Source organism: Poecilia mexicana, unplaced genomic scaffold, assembly GCF_051168715.1.
Source record: "Poecilia mexicana isolate PSO_F unplaced genomic scaffold, ASM5116871v1 scaffold_12, whole genome shotgun sequence".
Lineage (NCBI taxonomy): Eukaryota > Metazoa > Chordata > Actinopteri > Cyprinodontiformes > Poeciliidae > Poecilia > Poecilia mexicana.
The window spans coordinates 13,960,462-13,979,898 of record NW_028263381.1 but is presented as its reverse complement, the minus strand read 5'-3'; the positions used below and the strand labels follow the sequence as shown (position 1 = coordinate 13,979,898).

The window sequence follows — 19,437 nt, the reverse complement described above, 5'->3', positions numbered from 1 at the left end:
GAAATTATACTATGCTTATCTCTGTGCTCATAAACGAAACATCTATGAACAAAAAGCTATAGATCCATTTTCTAGTTACATTTTTTAACTTTTCCATTTTCCCTAGCAAAGAAACGAAAAGATAAAGTCTTGCTGTAAACAAAGACAATAGTGGAAAGCCAGGGGTGACGTTATCCAGGGCCATTTTACTGGAAAGTCTATTTAGGTTAAGGTTAAGGTTTGACTTCAGACTTTTGCAGCCCTCCACCAGACAGGGAGTTGGACCTGAACGAACAATAACTTGTTATCTCCTCCTGTTGTTTCCCTGTCTTATCGCTCCTGTTTTGACACAGAGCCTGGACGAGCGGTGTAACCGGATCCTGAGGAACATGGAGGCCTCCCTGACGGCCCGGGATCGCGTGGGCATCCAGGATTTTGTTCTGCTGGACGCCTACACTAGTGAGAGTGCCTTTCTGGACAACCTGAGGAAACGCTTCCACGAGAACCTGATTTATGTGGGTGCTTCCTGTGCAGCTTGTTCCCTTAAGCCTAATGAAACCTCACAGCCCTCGGCCTCTAACCCCTGCTGTCCTAATGTGGCGTTTTACCGTCTATCTGTCACCTTGTGCTGCTGATATAGCAGCTCTGCGTCTTTGAATCTGCAGAGCGAGCATTTAAAAAGGTCACAACCACCCAACGGGTCACGGTGACAAGCGATTAAACTTAATAAACTTATTGCTGTTGGTAAAGGACAAAACTAAATATAATCGTGGAAGAATATTTGTAATCAGTAGAAGAAGAATAGTTGTATTATTACTGAATGTGCAAGAGCTGCAGGTCACGAGTTCATGTCCTTGTCTTTGTTTGAAGACCTACATCGGGACGCTTCTGGTGTCGGTCAACCCGTACAAAGACTTGGACATCTACAGCAAGAAGCAAATGGACACCTATATGGGAGTTAACTTCTTTGAACTGCCACCTCACATGTAAGTTATTGTTTTATATCTTTTTAAACATCTGAGAGATAAACCAGATGAATCAATTCAGGAATATATTGTTTCAGAGAGTGTGGATATCTTTGAATTGAGGACCATCATCATAACATTACCTGCAAATATTAGTAGTTTTCACAATTTCACACATCTTGCATTTGAAATTCACGCCAATACTTTTAAGTTTGTTGTCCTTTGTAGAGATACGCCTCCATCAGGTTTTCTCTATTTTTACCCTGAGATTTATTTCATCGATATTTAATCAGTTTTTACCAGGTTTATCTTTTCGCTGCTGAAGAAAAGCATTCACACAAAAACCACTGCTCTTTACAGACAATGAGTTTGACTATTTTCTGGTCATTGTATGTCTTAAGAAGGGGAAACTTAGGCTTTATGGAGACAAAATTGATTTAGTTTGAGCATTTTTATTTCCGGGATTGAAATCTAAAACGTAAGAATATGTTACCCCCCTCCAAATAACTTCAGGTAAAACTTCAAATAATTTAAACTAAATCTTACAAAAAATAGTGGTTTGTGCTGTTGTGTGGTGTGGAAATGACAACAGATACACAGATAAGGTGTCAATAAGAAAATGAGAAATACAAAGACATAAATCGTTATGTTGGAAATTTGGTGAAATAATCTAAAATGTGAACATTACTGAGCTGGAAAATATTGATCCATGAAAATCAAGAGTCTTCTTGCATTGCCTTAACCTGTTTCCTGTATTAGTTACGCTCTGGCAGACAACGTTTTCCGCACCATGCTGTCGGAGTTCAACAACCACTTCATCCTGATCTCGGGAGAGAGCGGGGCTGGAAAGACCGAGGCCTCCAAAAAAATCCTCCAGTTCTACGCCGTCAGCTGTCCGAGCACCAAACTCCTGAACAACGTCCGGGACAGGCTGCTGCTCTCCAATCCAGTGCTTGAAGTCAGTGGCAAATTAATGCTACGCTCTTTTTTAGGTAAACATATCATTTTAAATCAAGCATTTGATTCTTTTATGTTCCTGTAGGCTTTCGGAAATGCCAAAACCCTGAAAAACGACAACTCAAGCCGCTTTGGGAAATACATGGACATCCAGTTTGACCATCGGGTAGACTGGAATGCTTACACACAAAGAATAAAAAATACTGACAAATCACACAGAATCTGGAGTTTAGAGATTGTCTTCTTCCTTAGGGTGGAGCTGTGGGTGGTCACATCCTTAGTTACCTGCTGGAGAAGTCCCGCGTGGTTCACCAGAACCACGGCGAGAGAAACTTCCACATCTTCTACCAGCTGGTGGAGGGAGGAGAGGAGGATCTGCTCCGCTGGCTGGGCTTGGAGAGAAACTGCAAGAACTACCGTTACCTGGTGCAGGTAAGAGGAAATTTAGAAAAGAAATCTGCCAAAAATCTCTGAAATTTTGAAATTAATGTCTAAACCAGTGTTTCTCAACCCTGGTCCTCAGCGCCCCCCTGCTCTGCATGTTTTAGATGTGCCTTTATTCCAGAACAGCTGATTCAAATGATTGCTTGACCATAAAGTACTGCAGAAGCCTGTTAATCACCCAGAGATACAATTCATGTGTGTGGCAGAAGGGAAATACCTAAAACATGCAGGACAGGGGGGCGGTGAGGACCAGGGTTGAGAAACACTGCTCTAAACATTTTCTCACATACATGCTCCACAAATTTTTTAAATCAGACGTTTATATTTCATGCTTTCAGGGGGATTGTGCCAAAGTTAGCTCGATCAATGATAAAAGCGACTGGAAGACAGTGCGGAAAGCGATGTCTGTCATAGACTTTGGCGAAAGTGACACTGAGGTGACGTGACACAGTCAGTCATTATGTTCAAATTTACATGGTTTCTTTCTCTGATTGTCTCTGTGTTGTGTCAATGCAGCACCTGTTTGGCATTATTGCCAGTGTGCTCCACTTGGGGAACCTAAAGTTTGACGCAGACGCTCGAGGATACGCCACGATCAAAAACAACCAGGAGATGCATTGGGTGTCAAAAGTAAACCGTCTGTCTGTGCTGCACCGATCTTCTCACGTGAATGAATTTAACACCCAGAGCGTGTTTTTGTCTGTCTTTGTTGCAGTTGTTGGGTATTCCTAATCAGGTGCTACAACAGGGTTTAACCCATAGAAAGATAGAAGCCAAAACAGAAGAGGTGACGCTCCCGTAGCTTTGGATGTGTTTTACCAATTTCTGATGTTTGTTTGCAGTCAAACGTTCACATTATTTTGCTCTCAAAGGTGCTCAGCCCATTCTCAGTGGAACATGCTGTATATGCCAGGGACGCCCTTGCCAAAGCCATCTATGGCCGAACCTTCAACTGGCTGGTCAACAAGATCAATGAATCACTGGCTAACCAGGTCAGCACTGCGTTGGTGTGCTTTAGCTGCTCTACTGGACACAGCAAGAAAACCTGGATGTGACATTTGATTAGTTTGAATTCTGACAATATTTTCTGCCTTGCAAAACAATTTACAATACTTCAGCTTTTTGCCTCATCCAGCACTCTTTAAACAGCATGAGGAAAATGCCACATGTAGCATTTTTTAACATATAAAGTGTTCAGTCTATTCCTCTTCTTAATAACTCCTTCATGAAGAATGCAGGACTACGAGTTGGTTGGTTGTTTTTTGGATTAAGGTTCTCATTTTCCAATGTGTCACTTTATGCGGACACAAAGGTCTTGGCCAATATTTGCTCCTTTGATAAATTAAACAGCTGTGTTCGTAGATAATTTTATAATCTAACCCTGTTTGAAATGTGTCCACATCTTCATCCTTGGTGTGTTTTTGGTTTTCATGAGGAGGCTTGTTCATTAATGGTGCTTAAAAAAGTGCTACAGTCTCCACAGATCAGTTGTAGACTGGGTTTAAATTAAAAACCCATAGACTCACTTACTATTTAGTTAACTGCTGAACACTGTTAGGTGTGCCAAATTTTTAATTTTGGTGTATCAGAGTGAAAGCAGCAGCAGATTTTTAAGTCTAAAAAAAAAAAATAAAAAAATAGAAAACTGTTACATTTTTCACCCACTTCACAATTCTGATACTTTTGTTCTTTTACGAAAGAAAAACTCAGTAAAATACAATGAGTTTGATTTGTGACTGTAAAGTTACAAAATATAAAACACTTTTGCAAGACAACATATTTGGTCAAACTCCTCTGTATTTTTTGCCACTAATCCGTATCCTTGTGTGTTTATGCCGTCTTGTGCTGCGTTCAGGATTCCTCAAGGAAGATGGTGGTCGGCCTGCTGGACATCTACGGGTTTGAAGTTTTCAGTGTCAACAGGTGAGATCATGCACATTTTACCATTTTCAGGCAAAAAACACTTTGACCATTATAACAATTTTTCCCCTTTTCCGTTTCAGCTTTGAACAGTTTTGCATCAACTACTGCAACGAGAAGCTGCAGCAGCTTTTCATCCAGCTGACACTTAAATCAGAGCAGGAGGAATACGAGCTGGAAGGGATCGAAGTAATAATGCAGTTATTCAGTTGCATCAATAAACGACATGATTCATAAAACAATCTAATGTTTTTAATGTTCTTGTGCAAAGTGGGAACCGGTGCCATTTTTTAACAACAAGATAATCTGTGACCTTGTGGAGGAGAAATTCAGAGGAATCATCTCGTTGTTGGTAGGTATTTGAATAAGCTATGGTCATTAATGAATGAATTAATAAACCTTTGGCTAAATAAAACACAGACGTCTGATTTTCATGCTGATAGGATGAGGAATGTTTGCGTCCTGGGGAGGCCACCGACCTCACCTTTCTGGAGAAGATGGAGGAAAAGATTGGCGGCCATCCTCATTTTGTCACGTGAGATTTTAATTCTTTGGAAAATTCACCTTTATGGCATCTAAACTACGGACATCTTAAATGTTTCTCCTCACACAGGCACAAACTTGCAGACAAAAACACGAGAAAAACACTGGAAAGAGGAGATTTCCGCCTCCTACACTATGCTGGGGAGGTTACATATTGTGTTGTTGGTAAGTAATAATAAGACTGTTGATAACTATTAGAGAAGCTTAACATGCTAATTTGTTTTTTATATTATTATTATTCCTTTTACACTACAGCTGTTTTCAGTGAGATAAGAAATAGGGTGTTTATTAAAAAATGTATAAGTGAAATATGTTTTTCTTTTGACATTTCAGGATTCTTGGACAAAAACAACGATCTGTTGTATCGAAGTGGAAAAGAGGTGATTTTATTCTGGGTCTCTATGTTCAGCAAAGTGGTGATTCTGTGGACAGAAATGTGTTTTATTTAAACATTAAACAGAGTTTAACAATAATTATCCTCAATAGTTTATTTGAAAAGCTTAATGATAGGTTTTTATCCATTTCACATTTTGCTTTGTAAGAAGTTGTGCTGCGTTTTTTCCCCATTGTTGACCTTTCACCTTGTTCAACCTGTTTGGTACGAGGTTCAAATAAAAAACGTTGATTCATGATGGTACCTCCACCATGCACTGAAGCTTTGCTTGACTTCAGTACTTTATTTTCCTTTCATTTTTCTGATTCAAAACTTTCACATAAAACATCTTCTGGGTGATATTATCTTTTGTCTTTTGATTTTGGGAAACAAAAGAGAACAAAAAAAACAACAAAAAAAAACAAAAAACATTTTCCCCCCAACAAAGCAATATATATTTTTTTTAACCAAAGAATACAATTATCAATAAATCACAAAAATATGTCATTGCACTGGGGTTATTAGCATTTCTTCATTTCTTTTGAATTTCTAATCAAGACCAGTTAACGTATTATTCTTCTTTTTTCCATAAGGTCATGCAACACTCCAAAAATGTTATCATCAAACACTGCTTTCCCTCCTCTGAACCCGACAGCAAAAAGAGACCAGAAACTGTGAGAAGATGCTCAGACGACACTTAATCTTCCTCAGCCTTTAATCTGGAAGTGGTTCAAATTGTCCACCTTGTCCTGCATCTCTTTAGGTGGTGACCCAGTTTAAGAACAGCCTGGTTGGCCTGACTGAGATCCTAATGTCCAAAGAGCCTTGGTATGTGCGCTGCATCAAACCGAATGAATCCAAACAACCAGGTGAGACCAGATTACATTTACACAAAATGGAGTCTGTTCACTGTGCTGCTGATGGGGCAGATAACTGAGCTGAAATCTCAGTCCTCTGGTGTGCTTTGCAGCAAAATTTGATGATGTGCTGGTGAGACATCAGGTTAAATACCTGGGGCTCATGGAGCACCTGAGGGTCAGGCGAGCCGGCTTTGCATACCGACGCAAATATGAGATCTTTCTCCAGAGGTAGCAGAACATCTTCAGGCAGATTTAATCATCTTACTTTGTAAAGTTTGCTCTAGTTGTTGCAAATGCTCCTTCTCTGCACTAGGTATAAAGCTCTGTGTCCAGACACCTGGCCCAACTGGAAAGGTACGCCAGCAGAGGGCGTTCGCTGCCTCATTAAACACCTGGGCTACAAAACCAATGAGTATAAATTAGGCAGGTTGGTAGATGCTCAGCACGGTTTCGAAAGATTACTAACAATCTATAATCCCTGTCAAGAATCACTGGATCTTTTGACGCTTTAAATGTTGGCTTTCCACTTGAAGGACGAAGATTTTCATCCGCCATCCCCGGACTCTGTTTGCGACAGAAGACGCCTTTCAGGTCTGCAAGCATCAGCTTGGTAAGAAATAACTCGGTTTCAATCAGTTCAAAATATGAAACAATAATAGGACAATCTTATCAGAAGTGCCGTAAAATGTGAAAACATCATCTGTCACTATAGCAACAAGGATTCAAGCCAAATACAAAGGTTACAGAGTGAAAGAAGACTACCTGAAACAGAAAGAGGCTGGTGAGTGACTGAAGTGACGCTAGTTGAGTAAGATGTGATGATGTTTTCAAAATCAGAAACAACATGTTAATTTTAAAGTAATTCATCCCGTGTGTTTGTCCAAACAGCCACTAAAATTGAGAACTGCTGGAGAGGTTTGATGGCGAGGAAGGAGCGTGAGAGGAGAGCTTGGGCGGTCAAGGTCATCAAGAAGTACGGCACAATAATCACAATAATGTCTGATAAAGCAGCTTAATGAGACAATAAGCTGACCTGCTTGATTGACTTTTGATAGATTCATCAAAGGTTTCATGACCAGAAATCAACCAGCCTGCATTGACAACAGTGAGTACCTGGCCTACGTGAGGCAGAACTACCTCACCCGCCTGAAGGAAAACCTTCCCAAATCGGTCCTGGACATGGACTCGTGGCTCACCCCGCCACCCATTTTAAAGGAGGTAAATGAGCTTTACATGTTTCTGAAGAATGCCGTGGCAGTGATTGTATTGTGCGATTCTTAAGACGTAAAACATATGACAATGTGTTTTTATTTTGTAGAGCTCGCAGCTCTTGCAGAACATCTTCTCTCGCTATTTGGTGAGGCAGTACGTCCGAGAAATCACCCCACAAAGGAAGGCTCAGGTAGGATCCACCATTTTCAAAAAAATATCTTCAACTCACTTTTTCTATCTTTGGCAATCTCAGTATGCTTGTTCCATCCCATTTTAAAGAACCCATAGTTTCCTTACATTAGTTTTGTAGTTAGATAAAAACACAACATCTTGGAAGCACAAGTGCTGCATTAAATCTATTTTCCATGTATAGCCTCTATAATTGTTTTAATAGTTTTTGCAGTTATTGTTCTTGTTTCTCGAAATTCAATTTAAACAATTAAAGTCACCATGTTACATTGTTTGGATGTTTCTCCTTCTCCAGCTTCTCCTCAAAGCCCAAACAAGCTCCATGTTCAAAGGAAAAAAAGAAAACTACCCACTCAGTGTGTGCAGACCGTTTGTGGACACGAGGATTGGTAAGATTGCTTTAGTAGTATTTATATTTTTTTATACATGTGAGACATGGTGGTGGCAGTATTATGCTGTGTGGATGTGTGTTGTGTTGGGACAGGAAAGCTGGAAACAAATACACCCCACAATTTTTAGTTTTATTATTTGTAAAAAGATGAAAACACTATATTCCTTTCTTCCATTTTACAACTATACACTGCTCAAACAAAATACATGAAAGTTTGCTAAAACATGCGAAACTGTAGACTTTGATCAATTTGTTGACTGGATCCTCTCTTTTTAAACCTTTAAGCTTTAGAAGACATTAACCTCAAGGTCCTTCAGACTATTCAGCATGAGCACCTCCAGGTAAATCAGAGCCAGAGTTCACTCTGCCTCTTCTTGTTTTTGTTTTTCTTGATATCTTCCCAATTGCTTGCGTTTCGTCCACAGTACGGCGTTCCAGTGGTGAAGTACGACAGGAACGGCTTCAGGCCTCGTCTTCGGCAGCTCATCTTCACCCAGGAAGCCGCCTACCTGGTCGAAGAGACAAAGATCAAGCAGCGGATTGATTTTACCTCGCTGAAAGGTAATGAAGCTACTAAATGAAAGTAAACTTATTACTTCACTATTTGGTGTAGCTGCATCTTAATTTCCTTCTTGCTGTATCATCCATGCTTATGAGTAACGCATGCTAAAGATGTTTTCAGGCAAACTGCTCAGCTTGGGAATCAAATCTTACATTAAGGGTTAATTAATACAAAGTTATTCCTGATATCCATGGAATAAAGTAGATTTTGTATGCATTGAAACATGTATGTGCTGATTCGGTGATATGTTTTGAATCATTGTGCCGATGAAAAACAAATTCCCAATGTTTTTTTACTGGGAGATAACATTGGATTTTTAATTTAAATGTCTTGGTACTTCAGCAAGTTTCCTAGAACCTTTGAAATATAAACAGGCCCAGAGCATTACAGATCCTCCACCGTACTTAACTTGGGACAATACGCTATTAAATATTTTTATGTTACTAAAATGCTCTTAGTGTAATATCAAAACCTTCAAAGATGCTTTTCATTAAATCAATATGTTAAACATGTTTTGTTGTTTTATTGGATTTATTTAACATTCTAATCTTAAATGTTGTGTTTTTATCTACTGTAGGTGCAAAAAAGAATCATTATTAATTGAAATAAAGACTTGAAAGCATAATTCTGTGTAATTAATATATATCCTGTGTTTTGCTTAGTGAATGGAGATAAAAATTAATTTTCTAAATGTAATAATCTTATGAATATGTCTGTAATTTGCATATATTGGTTATTATCTAGACTTGGTGACCCAAAGTTGCAGTTTTCTGAAATTGAGCTTTGGAGATTTTCTTAGTCTTACTGCTAGGGAAGCAATTACATTCTTGCATTTATTGTAATTAAATAATTATCCCCTTATTTTTCATTTATTTATTTTTGTGTGTATTGAATGAATTCCCTCAAATTAAATGTTGGATTTTCATGAATCTAACTCGATAAGATTATGTAAGTACAAAAATAGATCCGTTTATTTTAGAGATTTTTACAAATCAGAATAAGAATAAAAGATCCTGATCTGATTCTTTTCCAGGTGTGTCTGTGAGCAACCTGAGCGACAACTTCCTCATCCTCCATGTTACCTGCGATGATATCAAGCAAAAGGTTTGATGTCTCTTTTGCAATGAAAGATCATTATGAGACAGTAATCAGGTTGGTACTGTAATTAAATATGGAGGACCAATCGTGCTTGTTGTTTCAGGGAGATCTGGTTCTGCAGTGCGACTTCCTCTACGAGGCTCTGACTAAGCTCAGTTTTATTGCTGACAAGCAGAGCTGTGTCAAAGTGGTTCAGGGGAGGTACAGAGTCTGGATCATACTCAGCATTATTTCAATAATTCCAGTTAAGAATCGTCTCTCTCTGTGTTCAGCGTGAGGTTCGACATTCAGCCTGGCAGAGAGGGGTTTGTCGACTTCAAAAGTGGCCAGGAGACCATGGTCTACAGAGCAAAGAACGGCCACTTGATGGTGGTGAGTGTGGAGTTCAGATAATACTTTTTAAGCAAACACACAAGCAACTGATTGAGATTTTTGTCTTTTAGGAATCAACAAGAACCAGATGAAGATGAAGCTTAGAAGCATCAAAGATGCAAATCTTTAAAACAAAACAAACAAACAAACAAAAAAAAACAGCCATGCTTTCTCTACCTGCTTTCCCTCATGCTCTTCATAACGACTGATTTTAAGTTTTTCATCTTTATGATATCACTTTACGGTAGTCTGATGTTGTTCGTCACCAAATAATGCCAATATCTCAACAGCAGAAAGAGCAACTCATAGAAGAAAACATATAAATTATATAAGCTAAATAAAGCCTGTTTTGTATTTGACGTTTGTTGATATGGCAATCTAAGACATGCATGTGTAAAACCATAAAGAGCTTCATGATGCCACACCTCTGTGTAAGAACATGCTTAACCATGCGTACGTTTATAATTAACTTTAGAAAACTATGTTAGTGAAAATACACTGTAATAAATAATTCTCAGACTATCTATACCCTGTGTTCATTGATGATCCCCGTATAGCAGCTCCCCCTGCTGAGCATTTGCTGATTATGCATAAGGTTGTGATGGAAAAACAAACCCTGAAGTGTCTTTCCTCGGTTGTTTCAGTCAGAACAGGAAAGATTTTGTTGAGTGACAGCAAATCCTTAATTCTTAGTGCTAAATATAATGTTGATCCACACTTTGCAGTTGTAGGACTGACCTCTTTAGGGTTTCCAAGAGATTTAGGAAAGTGATTTGGGGGAGTGTTGATCAGAGGGGCAAATATGAGATCACACATTGATGTTGGACAAGAGGGACTGGCCTCCAGTCTCCACTGTTATTAATCTCTGAGGAGTTCAGGGCTCTGCGAAATGCAAACTCATTAAACTCTACAGAATATACTTGAGCTAATCTGATAATCTGAAGGCCACGTGAAGTTTGGAGAATCTCAACACCCAATATATATATTTATTATATATATATATGGTTTGTGTTGATATTGCAGTTCAACAATACCAATAGGGTATATTGAATCCCTCTCACACAGGTTGACTTGCTTATGGCTGTAAAGTTTTATTCATGCTAAAATTGCCACTGTGGTAGTAAATATTGATGTTTTCACAACCAAGCACATTTAGGATTGTTGACTACTGTCAATTTTTTTTTAGAGAAAATGCTTCTGAATGCATCAGCATATTTACTTTATCTTAATTTATCTTATCTTAATGCAATGAGCTTATCTTACATTTTTAAGGTGTAGCTTTTCTTTTTTAAGCGAGAGAAGATCAAAGTTGAACACGTGAGCGTCCAGTGGAAAATGGTGTAATAATGACTCCTAGTTAGCAATTAACAGGAAGGCATATAAAGGTCATGACAGGGCCAAGGTTTGGAAAAATGCTGAGCACATCAGCATGGTGAAAACATTGTAGCAGACAAGAGAGTGGAGCAAACAATCGGACTTTGCCAGGATGAGAAGATCAACAGCAGTGATTTTTGTCTTTCTGGTTCCATATATCTGCAGAACTTTAGGCAAGTATCTCCTGCGTTACGGATATTCTGAATGATCCAATTCTCTTTTGTTTTTTTATTTTATTTACTCATTTATGACGCTGAGACAGATCTACAGGGAAAACTTTACTAAATTCAGAACAAAAACAATTTTGTCTTTGAGAGTAAACATGGAACAAAAGTATTCACGTTCTATAAATCTGAAGTCACAAAGTTTTATCTGGCACAATTACAAATTAACATTTATAGCTCTTAAGATTCCAGGTCACAAATTGTATAAAAAAACATTTTTGCTAAAATTATTGAGAAGCAAAAGGTGGGAAAAGCATCCACAAAAACAAGTAATGTGTGTTTTTCTGTCATTGATGGACACAAAACTTTGTCTATGTTTCTTCAAATGTATATAAATGACGTTGGGAATATGTTTGCTAAAAATCATTCAAATAGGTTCTTGTTGAGAAACAAAGTATTCCAACTTTAATACAAAACAAAGATTGATGGATCATCTTTCCCTTCACAAGAAGATGTTTAAGTCATATGTTACAGCTTAAACTTTAAAAATATAAATTAAAAATCTGTCTTACTTAAATGTTTATTTTTTTACATGCAGCACCCTGCAACGCCAGTCAGAATATATAGAGGCATAACTGTGCATTTACATTTACTTTATCTGTTTTATTATGGATAGGAAAAACTTGTGAACAAAATTGTGGGACAAAATTAGACTCCTGCTCCTGCCACCCAACATGTGGGTCTCTTGGGTCCTGCTGCTCTGACTACAAAGAGTACTGTGTAAACGCTTCTCCATACTCTGGGTCCATACTGGGCGGCACAGACTTTGTTGTCCTTGATGCAAACTTCAACAAAACCTCTGACATTGTTTGTAGGTAGGACATTTTTTTCTACTCCTTAATACTTGACCCAAACTAGTTAAAAATCGACTGATCAATTATGTTTTTTCAATTGGCAGGTTTGATGATAAAACTAACACAGAAGGGTACGTGGATGGAGATGGTAGAGGCCACTGTATTTCCCCACTGTTATACGAAACCGGATGGGTCTCTTTGCAGATCTCCTCAGATAACGGCACCACATTCAACAGAGCTGGATCGTGGCTTTCAGGTACCGCAACTAAAGAATAAAATAAGATAAAAACAAAAGTTTTTTTTTTTTTTTTGTTGAATAACTGGAGTTCAAATGTTATCCACATGTGCTGCTGTAGTTCACACAGGCAAGTTGGCTTCTCGATTCAAAGCTATTCTGGTGAACTCAACAAAGTGGCAGTACTATGGAACGCCTAATACTGGAGGCGAACTACAGATGACATGGAATACCACTTTAGTCAATTCAGAAAAGGTCAACATAGAAGTCTGGGGATACGAAGAGACAGGTAAGAAAAATGCATATCCACATTAAGGATTTCAGACACTGTAAATGTTTTCATAATAATAATAAAAGTTTCTTTACTTCAGTTGTGCAGAATTTTGCACAAGCCTTTTACATCAAGGCTTGTGGTTGCAAGATGATAAAACAATGACATCTTTGCTGGAATGTGAATACATTTTATGGAAAACATGTATTGTAAAAAGTGTTTCTCGACAGGGGAGCCGTACTCAGAGTCCTGGCAGGGTGACTGGCGGTATCTGTACTCCCTTACCAAGGATCACCCCAACAGTGGCTCCTTTAAGTTTGTACCTAAAATAGCCGAGGGAGATTTTTCTAGATGGGAGCTCGGTGCCGTTCGTGTCAGCTCAAGCAGCTACCCTGACGGCAAGTGGTATGTTCAAAAGATCCTTAAAGATCACCATCATCCACGACTTTCGGTGTAAAAGCTGTTCTGCCTGTACTGTATGTTTCATTCAGGAACCTCCAAGCTGCGTGGAGTGAGGATCACGCTCTGGCCTGGCATCTAGAGGAAAGCTTCAGGCAGAATTCAGCAGGATGGGCTCTGGATAAGTGCTTAGCCTGGGACAAGCTGGAGAACGAGCTGCCAAACTTCCTCACTGAGATCATCGACTGCCCATGCACGCTGGCTCAAGCAAGAGCAGACACTGGGAGGTTTCATGTAGGTGGAGATTAGATATCGACAACCAGATAAAAACTATACAACCCAAGAGCACAAGCCTTGGACCGAGGGTTAAACATCTCTGTAGCTAAATAAAAGTGAAGAAATTGAACAACATAAGAAAGAGAAACTCATGAACGTCAAAGTCCTGGAATCTGATTTGGTGATCAAAGTCAATGTGTAATAGGTTGATCTGTTTATGATCGTATAATCCTCCTTAGTTCAAAGTCAAGAAGCGGTATCTCTCTAATTTCAGCATTTATGAGAACTCTATCTACAAGCAGCATGCTGCAGGTAGAACATGTTTACCCTACAAACATGACTACTGAGTTCAAAACCATAAAATCATTTTCATTATAAGGTCACTGATGTGGATCATGAAAGCACAGAACAGTGTGATTTCTTTGCTGAAGTTGTGTTGCTTACCAAGTAGTTATGATCGAATCTTCTCTTGATTCCTCAGACTGATTATGGCTGTGATATAGAGAAAGGCAGTGTGTGCACATACCATCCTGGGAGTGTTCACTGTGTGAGGGCGATACAAGCCAGGTGAGTCTAAGCTGAGATAATCATTGCTGCTTCACTAGAAAAATGCTTAACTGGGTATATCTGGGGTTTGTATGTTCACCCTTTAGCATGCACGTGGTTGTGTTTTTTTTTTCTCCATCTTTCACAAATATAAACGTTGGGTTAATTGATCTAATAAATTTGAATATTATTGAAAAGTTAATTTATTTCATTATCTCAATTCGCTGTGTGGACTACACAAGCCTTTATTTATGTCAATCGTGATGATTTCCGTTGTTCCGCTATTAAATAACATTTGTTGTTTCCTTTCTCCAGTCCTAAATATGCAGCAGGACAACAGTGTTGCTATGACAGCACCGGCGCTCAGGTTCTCACAGCAGACTCGATTGGCGGTAGCACTCCGGACCGGGCCCACGACTGGGGGTCGCCTCCTTTTAAGAAGCCCCCTCGGATCCCAGGACAGTCCCACTGGGTTTATGATGTGCTAAGTTTCTACTACTGCTGCCTCTGGTCGGACAACTGCTACTACTACTTCAAACACCGGCCCTCCAGCGACTGCAGGCGCTACCAGTCTCCCAGTTCAGGTGCAGTTTGCTAGAGCAGCTTTAATGGGATTATTATTTTTGTTTATGCTTACATTTTGGTTTACATTTCAGCGGTGGTGTTTGGAGATCCACACTTTATCACCTTTGACGGCGTCAGCTACTCGTTCAACGGCAAAGGGGAATACACTCTGGTCAGATCAGAGGGGAAGCAGCTGACAGTCCAAGGCAGAACAGAGCCTGTGAAGGGTGAGATGCTGAATTTTCCCCAACTATGTCAACTATAGAAGAAGCAAAACACACGGCACATGAACATTTTTTTTTTCTCTAAATGTGACGATAGATTCAGAAAAAACGATAAATGCAACAAAGTTGACAGCTGTAGCTATGAGAGAAGGGTCGTCCGACATCATAGAGGTGCGGCTGGATAGGAGAAACGGCCTTGAGCTACTGCGCAATCAGCAAACCCTCTCCTTTGCAGAGCAGACCTGGATGGATTTACAGGGTGAGATTTCACTAACGTCACATATGTTAATACTTCTGACAAAGAAAGAGAAAAACATTCCCTTGTTTTATTCAACAAAGAGCTCTAATGTGGGCCTTTCTCCTCTTAAGCACCATATATTTTGCATTTAAGTGATACTACAAATGTTAAAAAGCTAAAATCCTGCTGTGTGTGTTGCTTCCTCTCTCCTCTCGCCAAATATCTTGCAGGCGTGTTCGTGTTTTCTCCCATCTCTACAAACGTAACTGTGATGTTTCCATCTGGAGCCGGGGTGGAGGTGCGACGTAGGGGTGAAACTATGACCACCACTGTCCTGCTGCCAGAGGAATTCAAAAACTCCACTGTGGGACTGCTGGGGAAGATGAATGGTGATGCCAAAGATGACCTAGCCCTCAGCAATGGGCAGCTAGTGCAGAACCACAGCAACCCAGAGGAGCTGTTCAGCTTCGGGGCGAGCTGTAAGAAATAACCTTAAACACAATACATACGGTTTTGTAGATAGAAATATAAATGATAAAAAGAATACCTGGATAGATTCTATTAGAAATCTTCCTATATTGTGTAAATCTTTCACCAATAACAGTACGCACACTTAATCAGGGTTTGTTTTTGTCTTACAGGGGCTGTAGAAAACACGTCCGCTTTGTTTACATATGATTCCGAAGACCTTCTCAACGCATATTACTTCGCTGCAAGACATGATCCAAATTTTATGCCAGTATTTTCTGTCCCTGAGAATCCAGATGATCCGCTGAACACCCAGGCAGCTGAGATATGCACCGGAGAGGGGTCTCAGTTCTGCAGGTGAGAAGAAAAGATGACAAAGAGTTTGGTTTAAAGCACAGCAGCAGAGGAAACGCAAGGTTTAAGTTATAAAACCATCAGCCATAAGGCTCCACAGCACCACTAGCATCTCGTTAATCTTGACTTTATAGTTATCAAGTGAGCAAACAATGAGCTTCTTAAGTCAGGTCTGGTCTTAGATGAGTTCCTGCTCCAACAGGAATATTTATATTTATTGCTCCATTAGTTCATATCAACCTCTACAAGACCCAGCATTTGATTCAGGTGTGTTGAACCTGGGAACAATTAAAACGTGCTATATATCAAGTCAATTGAGAACTGACTTTGTGAATGATCTGTTTGTGCCACATTGCATTAGTCATCTAACAAATGGCACTTAAGAGTCGTGTATCAATTAAGATTTTGAATCTTTACATTGATAAAGACACATAAGAGTAATTTACCCCAGGTAAAATAGTAGCTCCTTGTAATATTTTAAAGAAGAGTCTCAAATAATAAGAGTCACAACATTTAAAATGTGTATTTTGAATGAAAGTATTTTGAATGAAATTTAAAAGCAAAGTTATTTGTTCTGGTTGTGTTTGAAAGAAGAAATGCCGTATGATTCTTCATGTTTTTTTGTTTTTTTTGTTGTTTTTTTTTACTGTAGATATGACATCCTCGTCGGTCGCAGCCCTTTAATAGGAAATGCTACAAGAGTTTCTTTCCAGAGTCACGTTTCTCTGGTGGATGATCTGAAGCCAGGTATGATGTTTTGAAGAACCTCAGAGATTCACATGATTGAGTCCAACCTTGGCGTCACATTGGTGGTTTTTGTTTCATGCAGTGATCTCCTGTGGATGGCTCCCACCACCTGCTAATGGGAAAAAGCAAGGAACCAGGTACCTACAGGGGGCGAAGGTCAAGTTTTCTTGTGATGACGACTACAAGCTTAGTGGATCAGAGGAGCGCACATGCCAGAGAAACGGCAAATGGTCTGGAGAAGATGCGAGCTGCAGTGTTCCCAGTACGGAAAGCCAGTAAAAATAAAATGAATCAATAAACAATGAAACTTTGATTTTTAACAAATCAACAAATCAGTGTCTCTAAATGCGTCCATGTTTGATCTTGAGTTTGCCTCTCAGTGTATTCTCTTCCAATCAACATGTGTTTTGTATGAACAGATTGCACTGTCCCTATGCTCGATTTCCTTGAATCAGAAACTTCTCAGAATTCGATCATTGAACAAAACATCGGAAATGAATCGTCACTGCATTCCTTTCATATGATTTTGGTTGGGAAGCAACTGTTGATTGAATCCTTTATGAAATACTGTCATGTTCACATTTTTGGGCTTATTTGATTCTATTCAGTGACTTCATCCAGCTCTGATGAGAAGAAATTCAAATCATTATACAGTTCAGTGGGGGAACATAAAGGTTCCTGACCCTGGGCCTCTTTCTGTATGTTTTCCTCCTTTTCTCTAAATCCATTTATTCTTGGATACTTTGGATAAACAGGCTCTACTTCAACAAAATCTTTAAAAAAAAGAAGATATCTCATCAGCATAATTTGGGACTGGTGGCTATGACAATTTGAAAATAGTGAAAATAGTTGCATCCCAGGGATGTAACTAGAAAAAAAGGAAAGCAGGATATCTTTATGTGCCGTAGATGTGATCCTGTATTTTAAAAAAAGTCCAGCTAGTCTTACTTAAATAAAAATAAAGTATGTCGACAGTGTTCAGGCTCCCATATTAATAGTTCAGACTCTGGTGTCTGTTTTTGTAAACTAGAAGTTAAAGTTAAGTGGTAAGATGAAGATCTTTTAAGCTTTCAAATTTTACTATTTTCAGAGTGAGCTTTCTTTTGACAATGTATAAACTTGTCCACTGTTTTTCAGGCACAAATGTAACTCCATATTTTCGGTGTGCTGGGGCTGTTATGCCGTGAATAAAAGTGGAACATGTTAACGTTGACTAATATCACACCAAAAGTTTAGCAAGTATATTCAATTAAACAACAATTAGTATCTTTTGAAGGGCTCTGCATCTTTAACTTAGCAATGGCCATCCAACATATCAGGCCCAATATTGGTCTTGCTCAGGTTAAATAGATAAACCTGGGATTAAAGTTGTTCTGTGTCAAACCTAAAGAGGTATTTGATATGCTATCACTCTGAAAAAATTGGCAAATTATATTTGTCATCCAGTTGTTCATGCAGCCACAACCCTGGGCAGCTTCATGGTTGATCACTGCTGATCATTAAAGTTCGATTTGTTTAATATTAGTGCAATAAAAAGTTGCAAGTGAGGCGCTGGCGGTGTGAGGAGTTTTGCTGAAATAATTCAAATTCTTGTTGTGTTTCAGGTAAAGTTGCTGGAATAGTGGCTGGTTCGGTTGTTGGAGCCTTGACTCTGATTGTAATTATAACAGCATTAATTCTCCACTCCAGAAAACAGAAAAGGTAATTGATTAAACTTTCTCGCATTAAAAACATAATACATCAACACAATTGGAATATTTTATTTTATTTCTTTTTTACTTTTTGTCCTGGTTTCATATATTCCCATTTCTTATTTTGCCTCCCTTTCTGTTTCAGGAAAAGTTCAGATTCAGATGAAGAAAGAAGTAATACCTCCAAGCTCTAGTTCTAAATGCCATATTTTATCTGCATTGAAAATGTGCAGGTCATAAAGATTAAAAAATGTACAGCCGGATGAAAACACTGATTATTCTCAGAAGGTACATACAAGTTCTGTCTAGTTTGTATTTGTGAGCAGAGAAATAAAAACAAGCTAAACTTTGAATTTAAGCCAATTTTTTTCCACACACAAATCTAACTTATTAATGCACCTTGATTTTTTAAAAATGACCATGAATAAGATTGTGTTTTACTAATGCCTGTATGTTTAATATTGTATATAGGATATATTTAGTCCAGGTTTTAAAAACATCAGTGAAGCTATTATACTTACCTGTATGCAGGTGTTTTTCATTGTTAGCTCATTTTTTTCTCTACAACTTGACATAAAAAATTAGGAGCTCAGGACTAATAAGCTTCTTCTGGCAGCTGATAACTGAACATAATAATATATGGACTAATTTATAATAATAATACTACTACTACTACTACTACTACAACTACTACTACTACTACTACTACTAATAATAATAATAATAATTTATGGTGTTTTATTCATACACTGTTTTCAGCATATATGGATCATAAGCATATACAGGTGCATTTTTTTAACTGTGGATTTTGTGTAGGTACATAACATTTTTGGTAAATGTAAATAATCCAGGCACATTTGCATTAAATTAAATCTGTTTTATACCAGTTTGGTCTCTTTTTTGCCACTAAAATATCAAAAGATTTCCTAGCATACCATGTCTTTAGCAATAGGTCCTCTACGAACCCTGAAGACTGTTGAGCTGGATCTTTGTCGATTCAACTTGCTTTTCTGTCATCTGAAGTATCACATTGATATCTGTTCAGGAAACAGCAGGAAACACCGGACGTCCTTGTATGCTGATGATATAATTCTCTATTTAGCAAACTTTTGAGTCAGTCTTCCTACATTTATGCATCAGACTGAAATATCTGGAGTGTCTTTTGAC

The 19,437-nt window shown here is 38.6% G+C and overlaps 2 protein-coding genes across 2 annotated transcripts; both read left to right on the top strand.

Annotated features, from left to right (window-relative positions):
* The first annotated feature begins 312 nt into the window (after positions 1–312).
* Positions 313–10,389, top strand: myo1hb (myosin IHb). Its single transcript, XM_014969124.2, has 31 exons — positions 313–494; positions 850–965; positions 1,704–1,902; positions 1,987–2,067; positions 2,154–2,333; positions 2,684–2,782; positions 2,862–2,975; positions 3,061–3,132; positions 3,218–3,337; positions 4,201–4,268; positions 4,349–4,454; positions 4,537–4,617; positions 4,709–4,800; positions 4,879–4,973; positions 5,142–5,188; positions 5,775–5,855; positions 5,945–6,050; positions 6,152–6,269; positions 6,355–6,468; positions 6,575–6,651; positions 6,754–6,822; positions 6,930–7,014; positions 7,097–7,259; positions 7,360–7,443; positions 7,738–7,831; positions 8,119–8,174; positions 8,259–8,394; positions 9,429–9,499; positions 9,597–9,694; positions 9,766–9,865; positions 9,937–10,389. Exons 1-31 carry the CDS (start codon positions 369–371, stop codon positions 9,955–9,957), a joined length of 3,069 nt encoding a protein of 1,022 aa, XP_014824610.2. The 5' UTR covers positions 313–368; the 3' UTR covers positions 9,958–10,389.
* An 896-nt stretch (positions 10,390–11,285) lies between these two features.
* On the top strand, positions 11,286–18,623 carry LOC106904697 (sushi domain-containing protein 2-like). The gene is made up of 16 exons (XM_014969137.2): positions 11,286–11,412; positions 12,080–12,278; positions 12,362–12,513; positions 12,614–12,781; positions 12,994–13,168; positions 13,255–13,456; positions 13,920–14,005; positions 14,300–14,568; positions 14,641–14,775; positions 14,870–15,031; positions 15,241–15,489; positions 15,652–15,835; positions 16,485–16,579; positions 16,662–16,841; positions 18,184–18,280; positions 18,416–18,623. The coding sequence occupies exons 1-16, from the start codon at positions 11,352–11,354 to the stop codon at positions 18,462–18,464; spliced, it is 2,463 nt and encodes an 820-aa protein (XP_014824623.2). The 5' UTR covers positions 11,286–11,351; the 3' UTR covers positions 18,465–18,623.
* Positions 18,624–19,437: the final 814 nt, after the last annotated feature.